This window comes from Myxocyprinus asiaticus, chromosome 39 (genome assembly GCF_019703515.2).
Source record: "Myxocyprinus asiaticus isolate MX2 ecotype Aquarium Trade chromosome 39, UBuf_Myxa_2, whole genome shotgun sequence".
NCBI classification, from domain to species: domain Eukaryota; kingdom Metazoa; phylum Chordata; class Actinopteri; order Cypriniformes; family Catostomidae; genus Myxocyprinus; species Myxocyprinus asiaticus.
Window position 1 is genome coordinate 38,802,497 of NC_059382.1, and position 10,592 is coordinate 38,813,088.

Genomic DNA, 10,592 nt, shown 5'->3' on the forward strand with positions numbered 1-10,592 from the left:
AGCTGAGGGAAGACGTTGTACAGCTGTTGGGGTTGAGAAGATATAATTGGGTTTTTATAACAATATTTAAACAATAGTGTGCTAAAACCTTTTTCACTCTGTCCTGTTCTGACATGAACCACCATGTCCCACCTGACCTCAAGGGCTGCTGCCAAAGTGCAAGAGTGTGGAGAGGATCTGAAGCAAGTGCAGGAAGGTTTTGTCTTCATAATCAAAGTGCTGCCCAAACACCAAGGAGCAGATCACACTGGACACAGCTCGGCCTAGGAAGAAGTTTGGATCAACTGGTGCAGCTGAGGTACAAAAATATAATATAACTCTGACACCTTTTTAATGCAGAACACTATGTATTCCATTGCACAACAAGGTACTTATGGCATGTGAATGTCAGACACTCTCTTTTCTCACAGTTGGTTTCTTCAAAATTCTGCACCAAGTGTCTGCTCTCTTCTTGAATCCACTGTTCCATTCTTTTGCATCCCATCCCAAAATCACTCAGTGTAGTGAGAGCGAACCTCCTCAGTTGACAGCATCTTTTGCCATTACTGATGACAGGAGGGACACAAATCTAGACTGAACCACATTAAACCAACTGTTTATGAAACAGCAGAAAACTAAAATGTACTCGTACCATAGCCTTTCACAACTCTCATGAGAAAGGGAATGGGGCTCTGGCTGCAAAGTCTTCTCCCTCGTCCAGTAGGGCCTCCTTCACTGTATCATAACCAACTAGAACAACCATTCTCTGGGGCCCGAGGTACACTGTCATCACAGGTCCATAGGTTTTACTCCACTGTTTGAGAGAACATATTTTACCACCACACCACTGCAAGCTTGGACAGGTTCTCTAGTTGTCATATTTGTAAGTAGTTTGCTCTACTGAAGACTAACGGCAGGCAAGAACTACCTTAAGATTGTCCGTCCTCACCCTACCTGTCTTGTCTGCTGCCTTTGAAATGGTAAATCATCAACTCTCAAAATTAGGCATCACTGGTGGCTCTTCATCGGTTTGAGATCTACCAAACTTTAAGGTTAAGGTCAAGTCCTTTAAGGTAAACTAACCACTAGAGTGCTCTAGGATTTAATATTAGGGCATTCTTTTTAAGGCTGTTGTTGTTATCAATTGGTCATTACGGTGTATTTACACACTGAGTAAGTTGCTCTTCACATATAGAGCACGGTCAAGTCTCTAAAAGTCAAAGTTCATTTTAGAGTGCACTTTGGAAAAACATTCTTAATTTGACATACAATACACAATAAACGTACAGTATCAAGCAGTAGGTTTAAAACACTTGCACAGAAAGCCTTTTGAAATGTGAAATGTCAGCAAAGTTGAAGTTGTCTATTAACTTAATCCACTAGTGCAAATAGCTGCATTATGAGAAATTAGTAAACATCTGCACAAGACACAATGCCCCTTGCAGTTTCCTTACAATAACCTTGCAATTCATTTGAAACATAAGATTCAAAACATACAAAGTCCTGCTTTCTCTCTTACATTCATAAAGCTTTTAAAGGGTGCACGCTTGTCCATCATTGGTAAGTTGCCAATCAGTGGTCCTGGGGGAAAAGGAAGTCCACTCAATTTCCTCCACCATCTGACCAACATCAACATGGCCAAGATTAAGACCAACACCTGTAAACTGGAGATTTCCATCTCTCTTCTCTAAAATGTTACATACAGTTAAGTTTTCTAAACATATGTTTTCTGCTTTTATCTGTTCCATGTTGCATCTTTAGGATTTTTATATGAACAGAGGTAGCAGAGCACAAAGGGGCAGTTCCAGCATGAATGGCATAGAGGTCAGCTATGTGATTGATTCTATGTGGTGAGGTATGTGGTCTGTTTGTACATGTTATCCAGGGAGCCCCCTCACCTCCTTTCTGCTATCTAACCACCAGTATCCAACACAAGTTTAGAAGATGGTTCAAGTGAACTTGAGTTTATGGTTTTGTTTCTTTAAGCATTATGAAATCTGAATTATTTAATAATTGTAGTTTCATCCAATTATCAACCTGCAGCAGCAACTATTTGTATACTTTGTTTATATACAACAACAAATATCTGAAAAGAAAAAAAAATATGCAAATGTGTTGATTGTTGCATTATGATGTTTTTTTGGGTTGGTAAAGTAAGACTGGCTAAAATATGCAGGCACTGAAAAATGTAAAATGTAACTTTACAAAAATTTTGCGTGGCCTCTGTGTGAGGCTGCCAACCACCATAATAAATTAGCATGCCACAACATTTGTAAAGAATGGGGAATCATGCAGAGATCGCAGGTGGCCTCGAAATTGCTTTTGTTTTCATTTAATATATGTTATTAAATGTAATTCTTATTTAATCAAGACAACCTATACATCAAGAGTATACGTTAGAAGGGTTCACTCCAGCTTTTGGCATTTTTAAGGAGCTCAAAACTATTGAAAACTTGCATTACCTTCAGTGGCACAAGTTTTGTGAGAACACTGGGAAGGACACATCAACCCATTGCTAAATTTCAACATACCTGTTTGCCGGTGCTTTCAGAACAACTGTGCCTTTTTCGCATTGTAGAGAGAACTTGCACGCTCATGGTTGCCAGATTGCACAACTAAAGCAAAACACTGGCAGAATGTTTGCAAACTGTGCAAGTCTAATGATCTGATTGGGGGATTGCCCCTCTTGATATCTGACAACCCCAAATATGTTGAAATCCCAGTGGGATGCTAGTGTGCTTTTGGTCCACCAGCTAGACCAGCCAAACCAGTACTAGCCAGCATAAACCAGCCTAGACCAGCATGGGAACTGCATGCTGGTTAAGCCTTTATTGTAAAAGATTGTGTTGACAAATAGGTTTATAGTGAAGTTTCAACATGTGCTCCGTAGTTAAAGCGTGCTTTTGCCACCTTGCCTATCCTCTCCTCTCCCTCCGGCTGCAGCATGGAGCACCTCATGTGCGACTCACAAGCCCAGTTTAAACTGTGACCTGAAGACATAAGCTGCATCCAAAAACTGGAAAATCCTTCGGTGGCTGTATAAGGATGGATGAAGGAAGGGTGAAATAAGGTGCTTTTTAAACTGTTTAGATAGTTCCATATATCCAAAAACACTGTTGTGTGACTCATTAACTAACAGGGCAGCTGCCTATGTTTTCCGATGCAGCCACAGTTCATATAAAACAGCCCTAAACAAACAAAAGTGTAGCTCCGATCCCGGTGTCCTCTTTTGGTGTTGTTGATTTTGTTGTTGCTATTGAAACGTGTGCAAATAACATGAGAAAAAAATGGTTGATAATAGATGATGTCACTACGGCGGTTCCTTTTGTGAATGCGAATGCAACAGTGTAAAAGTCTCCTCGGGTGTTCTGTTCCTTGTAAGAGTTCTGATCTAGAAAGTTACTGAGGGAAAAGTACCAGGACTGCAGGTGGGAAAGGGCCTTATAGGCTTTTTTTCCACCATTGTACTAAACGGTTCTCGTTGCGGAACTGTGTCGTTCTGTACCGATCTGGGCTTGTTGGCACGGTTACTGTTTATTTTTCCATTGTGGTGCTGCAAAATCAGGATTAGAATGGACTGACTGAGCAAGTGACCAATCATGAGTAGCCAGGTCACTACAGGGGTTCCACCAGAATGGTTCTCTGTCCCAAATATGGTTAGCTAACCATACTGAGAAGTCCGGGCCAGGAATGGTTTATAATTTAACTAAAGTGGAAATGCCACTGGAACCATTCCTCAACGTGCTTAGAACCATTCGACCCAATGGTGGAAAAGTGCTTTGTCATTCCTATGACTCAATGATTCATTAAATAATTCATTTATTAATTGCATTTTTAATGAAAAAAACTTAAATGCTCCTTGGTTCCATTCTGTAACCAGAAGGTCTAAGTGGACAACAACAATGGACAATTTTTAATGGCTATGTGCTGTGGCTGTGCTTACTGATGTAGAAACAAAGCCATATTTAATTTTCCTGTAGATTTTAGATTTGGTCAGAGTAGAACAAAAAGTACAAAATTGAACTTGAAATTAATTTAAGGCTAGACTGCTTCCCATCAGCTTCTATTAACATTATTTTCACTGATACACTAATACCAGTTCTCAAAATGGATAATAATGGTTGCTAGTGACTTTTCATAACATACAAATTTTAAAAGATTATATATACAAATGCTTACTAATTTTAGACAGGTTACTTTGATCAACAGGGTGCAATATCCATGTTATTCAGCGAGGGGAGGCAATAAGCTGATAAAATCGAGGCAAGTTGCCAAAGCCGCTTAGTTCAGGACTGGGATCTATGTCATCTGGACCATTTGGACTACTGAAGTTGAACTTCTGAAGCAGAGACACGATGAACAGAAAGAGCTCCATACGAGCCAGAGACTCGCCCACACAAGAGCGTTTACCTGCAGAGATACAACACAGAGGAGACGACAGTGACCATTTACGCTGCTACCATGAAAGTCTTGATCCTCAATACGTAGCTTGCTTTTGTAGCTATTCTGTGGAGCTAGAGGTCTTGTTAAACATTATCTGATACTTGATTGGGGGTGGGCTTATTACTGACAGATAAAGCTGTTCAAAGTTTAACCACATATTTGGACAAACAGCACTTTCAGTCCTACAATGCCAAACTGCATAATTGCTGAAAAATGTACATTCCATTGCTAAGCTAGAAAGATAACTGTGATTATCCCTGGTTTGATATACTGTAAGAGAATTGCTAGAATTTACCAGCAGAGAAGGGGATAAAGGCTGGATTCTTTTTAAAATTGCCATTGGCATCCAAGAAGTGTTCAGGGTTGAATGTCCAAGGGGTTTCCCACTGCCCCTTATCCTTTAGGACAGAGTGCAACAGGGGAATAATCACTGTGTCCTGGAAGAATGAAAAACCATGTCCAGATTTAAACACAACACATATATTAAGATTACTGGGTTTGGTTTTTGTACATTCTTTACAGTTAGTATTGTAGGACAAAATGATCTAGTAATCTCTAAAAGTAGCTGACTACTGTACATGTTGTTGATTGTTACCTTTGGTATTACATAACCTCTGAATGAGATGTCTTGTGTGGCATAATGAGGAATGCTGAGTGGAACGATGTCTAGATATCGCTGCACTTCATGAATCACAGCATCAGTGAATGGAAGGGACTTCCTGTCGTCCATTGTAGGAATTCTGTTCGGTCCTATAACTCTATCAATCTCCTTCTGAATTTGTTCTACATCAAATACCCCAAAAATGTATTGCTATTATTGAATATTCTTTTTAATTGTGACCAAAAAACATAAAAAAGACAAAATAAGAAACATGCATATAACTATACGTAATTTATAAAGGTAACTAGATGAGTATTGATCACTATGCAAGTGTTAAAAATGTGCGAATTGTTTTAGATATGTATTTTTAAAAGTATTAAAATATTGTGAAAGCATATGTTCTTCTGTGAGATTGATAAGGGAGGAGCACAGACAAACGGTGGCTAACTGTCTGGTTAGTTTCAGCAGTTATATGCTTGCTGGTAGATGCCAGAATTACGTCATTATGCTGTTTCTCCATTGACAGCCATTCAAAAGTATCAGTGTATTCAGTGTTGATCTTCACACAGTTTTTTTTATTTTATTTTAGTCATATTATTTTATGTATTGTATTATATACTGTATTATCTGTGTAAATGTGTATTGTGATTTTTTTGCAAGCAACTTATGAATGACACTATTATAATATTATATTCCAGTAGATATTTTGCCAGTCATCGATTTTTTTTTTTTTTTTTTTTTGGCATGGCATTTAGTGCTCAGGTGACTAGCTCAACAAAAAACGTTTCTAGAACTAAGTAAGCTGCAAAAATGTTTGTGTACTTCCGGCACTGTGTGTGCCAGTCGAGTAACTGCTATTGAGATGAATGGTAAAACTAACAGATAGCTCTCTTAGGTATTATAGACCTCCTTAGCACAAACACAATGTTGCATTCTCAATGTTTAGTCCTGATCCTTTAACCCCAAAAATGAAACTTCTCTCACCATTTACTCACCCTCATGCCATCCTAGACTTTCTTTCTTCTGCTGAACACAAACAAACAATTTTAGAAGAATACTAAGCTCAGTAGGTCCATACAATGCATGTCCACAGGGTCCAAAACTTTAAAGATCCAATAGCACATAAAGGCAGCATTGAAGTAATCCATATGACTCCAGTGGTTAAATCTCTATTTTCAGAAGTTACATGTACTGTATATGATAGGTGTGGGGGAGAAACAGATCAATATTTAAGTCCTTTTTGTTGTTGTTGTTGTTGTTGTTGTGCAAATATAATTTTTATCCCTTCTTTTTTTCTTTCTCCTCCCTGCTTAGTAGGTGGCGATATGCACGAAGAATGTGAATCACTAAAAACAAAAGAAGAACTCTCGTTGACATGCATATGATGCTGTTTTAAAGTAGATTTATATTTAAAAAAGGACTTATATATTGATCTGCTGCTCACTCACACCAGTCATACTGCATCAGATGATATAGATTTAACCACTGGAATTGTATGGATGTGGTTTTTGGAGATTCAAAGTTCTGGCCACCATCCACTTGCATTGTGAGGACCAACAGAGCTGAAATATTCTTCTAAAAATATTCATTTCTGTTCTGCAGAAGAAAGAAAGTCATACACATCTGGGATGACATAAGAGTAAGTAAACGATGAAATATTTTAAAATTTATTTTTAGGTATACTAATAGTATAATACTATTCATTTAAACAGCAAGAAAACCTGTCACAGATAACCACTGGGACATCAGGTGTATTTGTGTACACATACCCTGTATATGTGGGTGCTTGATCAACAGCATCAGGGCGTATCTGATAGTTGTGCTGGTGGTCTCCGTACCAGCTGCAAACAGATTTAAAACTGTCCCAGTCATGTTCTCTTTGTGGAATTCTGTCTCAAGATTGTCTTTCTCCTGTTATAGCACACACACACACACAAAACGACAACAGAAATTATGCTTATTCTAGATAATTGCAACAGTATCTAATTAAGTAGGCAGCGTTAAGCTCAACTGGTGCTAGCAATACAAAAGTTGTGAATTGCACTCTAGGATAAAAGATGGAATCCAGCATAATAAGTAGATCAAAGCACAACAAAAAGATAACAACAGAAACACTTAGTGTTTTAAACTTTGCCTACCTGTTTGAGTTTGATAAGAAAGCAGTCAATAAAGTCTCTTGGATCGCTGGAGTCCAGAGTTTGCTCGTGCTCTTTGACCTTAGACATAACAAAGGATCTGATGTCATCTGTCTCTCTAAACACGTCGTGATGATTCCCAGGCAAGAATTCCATTAGTCGAGGGAAGATGTTGTAGAGCTGTTAGTGTTGAGAAGTCTTGTGAATTGTATGTAATAACAGTACAATCTATGACTTTGCTCACACTGCAGGGAAAATAAAAAAATATATTTTTTTTTATTTCTCAAATCAGATTTTTGGACTGACTGTTCAAATTGCAAGTTAGTATCTTGTATTCAAGTGGAAAAATGCTGAAAGGGTGGGTTCCCCTATTTATTCAGTGCCTTCAACACATTCAATACCTTATCGTGGCTCATAACTGTAATAAACTGCTTTGGCTGCCATGTAGCATATATATATACACCGATCAGCCACAACATTAAAACCACCTGCCTAATATTGTGTAGGTCACCCTCGTGCTGCCAAAACAGCACCAACCCACATCTCAGAACAGCATTCTGAGATGATATTCTTCTCACCACAATTGTACAGAGCGGTTATCTGAGTTACCATTGACTTTGTCAGTTTGAACCAGTCTGACCATTCTCTGTTGACCTCTCTCATCAACAAGGCATTGCAGTCAACAGAACTGCCGCTCACTGGATGTTTTTTGTTTTTGGCACCATTCTGAGTAAATTCTAGAGACTGTTGTGTGTGAAAATCCCAGGAGATCAGCAGTTACAGAAATACTCAAACCAGCCCATTGGGCAACAACAATCATCCATGTGATTATCTAATCAGCCAATCATGTGGCAGCAGTGCAGTGCATAAAATCATGCAGATATGGGTCAGGAGCTTCAGTTAATGTTCACATCAACCATCAGAATGGGGAAAAATGTGATCTCAGTGATTTGGACTTTGGCATGATTGTTGGTGCCAGATGTGCTGGTTTGAGTATTTCTGGATTGTGCATTTAAATTCATATTTTTGACCAAGTATGTGGTCGCACTACTTTTTCTCTGTGATTTAGAATAGGCGGAGATAGGCTAATAAGCTAATCAACTCTGGCAAGTGACCATGGTATAAGCGGGATAATCCACGGCTAGGTGGCATATAAATTATTTTAAATGCACTTCGTGGAGGTAGGTTCTTCACCTACACGTTGTGCATTTAAAATCGTTTAACACACACCTAGCTGTGGATTATGCCTTACATATAATACTGTATATATGACCTATGATAAATATATAATACAGACTGAAATGTATCCAGTTCTCACAGTACATCTCTTGCGATCCGTCTGCACTATTTTTAATTGTCACTTTATGTACATGTGCGTCAGACAGAGTCTCAATGGGATTCAGCATCATAAACATCACATTTTCAGAACAATTTGTCAAGTTAAAAGCAATGGAAACTCTGAAAATCACGTCTCAAGATTCCTGTATTCTGTTGTGCTTTGCCAACCTTTGGTGGTGCTACCCTGAGCGGTTCTCATTCTGTGACTGCACTGCTTGTGAGGTTTGTTGAGGCATGCTGCCACCTATTGATGCTGCTTGTAAAATACTCATGTTCTTCGAGCTTGAATTGTTCGAATGGAAGGAAAATCTGTACTTTTATTCTGGAATTTGCATGTCAGTGGGCATGATTAATTGCATTAATTTTGTTAACACATATTTTTTTTTAATATAATAGCACTAAATTAACACGTTAAATCAACTGCCATAGTAAAAAAAAACAAAAAGAAAAAAAAAAAAAGTCCTGTTCCAATTCCTTTTCTCCCTGCTTTGTACTGCCCCGACCCACCCTGTCCCACCTGCTCACCTGGCCCCAAGTGCTGCTGGCAAAGCGCAAGATTCTTGAGAGGATCTGGAGTAAGTGCAGGAAGTTTTTGTCTTCATAATCAAAGCGCTGCCCAAACACCAAGGAGCAGATCACATTGGACACAGCTCGGCTCAGGAAGAAGGTCGGATCTACTGGTGCAGCTGAGGGAGATAAAACCTTAATGTTAACGTTGACCGCTTTGAATGCCAAAAACTCGGTAGATTGCTGACACTCACAGTTGGTTTCCTCAAAACTCTTCAGCAAGTGTCTGCTCTCTTCTTGAATCCACTGTTCCATTCTTTTGCGTCCCATCCCAAAATCCCTCAGTGTGGTGAGAGTAAAACGCCTCAGTTGACGCCAACGTTCACCATTACTGATGGCCAGACCTACAAACATGCAGGAAGGACAAATATCTAGACTGAACAGAATTCAAATGAACACCGTTGTCAAAGAAACATAGAAACAGTACTCTCACCATAGCCTCTCACAATTTTTTTGAGAAAGGGAATGGGGGCTCTGCCTGCAAAGTGTTCTCCCTGATCCAGTAGGGCCTCCTTCACTGTATCATAACCGACCAGCACAACCACTCTCTGGGGCCCGAGGTACACCGTCATCACAGGTCCATAGGTTTCACTCCACTGTTTAAGAGAAAAGACTTTACCACCACACACCACTGCAAGCTTGGACAGGTGGGTCACTGTGACAGGTTCCTTACTTGTCATGTTTGAACATCTTGGTAGCATCTAAAGTTTTAGTGTAGTTTATGTGTATTTTAGAGTCCATTTGGATAAAGCACTCCTGATTTAAATAAAAATTAAAAAAAATTAAACATGCATATTGTACAAGCACTAGGTCTTACAGACTTGCACACCAAGCATTTTTAGGTGCAAGGAACATTAGCAAAGTTGTAGTTGTCTGTCAACTTTATCCAGAAAAGACAGCTACACTGTGATACACTGGCAATCATCTGTTTCAATGCATGAGCTTATATTTGAAACACTTTCATAAAACATCTCTCTTACCTTCATAAAGCTTTTAAAGGGTGCACGCTTTTCTATCATCAGTAAGTTACCAATCAGTGGCAGTGCCAAAGGTCCCGGAGGTAGAGTAAGTCCACTTGCTTTCCTCCACCATCTGACCAACATCAGCACGGCCAAGACTGAAACCAACACAAATGAGCTGGAGATTTCCATTCTTCTTCTACAAAACGTTATTTGAAGAACAGCTCTTTCTGAACATCTGTTTTCATTCTCAGTGTTTCTTAGCTGTCTGTTCTATATTGGCTTTAGAGTTTTTATTTGTAAAGAGGGAGCAGAGCAGGAGGGGGTGGTTCCAGCGTGAATGGGACAGAGGTGAGGTACGTGGCCAATTACCTGCTTGTAGCCAGGGTGCACCTTAACCTCCTTTCTTCTGTCTAGCCACCAGTAACCAACATAAAGAATCCATCAGCCCAGGTATAAGAAGAATCTAGATGGGTCAGTGAACTTAAGAATATCTCAGTGAGATTGGAAGATCTTTGCTCTCAAGTTAAATACAGAAAGCTGTAATAGCTTTAAAATAGGTGCCTTGGA

The 10,592-nt window shown here is 39.2% G+C and overlaps 1 protein-coding gene and 1 pseudogene across 1 annotated transcript; both read right to left on the minus strand.

The window, feature by feature from the left end:
• Positions 1–138: 138 nt before the first annotated feature.
• On the minus strand, positions 139–1,657 carry LOC127429512 (cytochrome P450 2C18-like; annotated as a pseudogene).
• A 2,550-nt stretch (positions 1,658–4,207) lies between these two features.
• Positions 4,208–10,311, minus strand: LOC127429496 (cytochrome P450 2G1-like). Its single transcript, XM_051678538.1, has 9 exons — positions 10,044–10,311; positions 9,497–9,659; positions 9,258–9,407; positions 9,022–9,182; positions 7,162–7,338; positions 6,793–6,934; positions 5,018–5,205; positions 4,718–4,859; positions 4,208–4,389 (listed from the first exon to the last, which is right to left on the minus strand). Exons 1-9 carry the CDS (start codon positions 10,212–10,214, stop codon positions 4,208–4,210), a joined length of 1,476 nt encoding a protein of 491 aa, XP_051534498.1. The 5' UTR covers positions 10,215–10,311.
• Between the last annotated feature and the right edge of the window lie 281 nt (positions 10,312–10,592).

Bases quoted from the DNA above. Each gene is read 5' to 3' on its own strand.
- LOC127429496 (XM_051678538.1), bottom strand. From the start codon at position 10,214: ATGGAAATCTCCAGCTCATTTGTGTTGGTTTCAGTCTTGGCCGTGCTG. The intron at 9,660-10,043 runs GTAAGAGAGATG...TCTCTTAAACAG, and splicing joins CCTTTAAAAGCTTTATGAAG to TGGAGTGAAACCTATGGACC. The intron at 6,935-7,161 runs GTAGGCAAAGTT...GTGCTATAACAG, and splicing joins TTCTTATCAAACTCAAACAG to GAGAAAGACAATCTTGAGAC.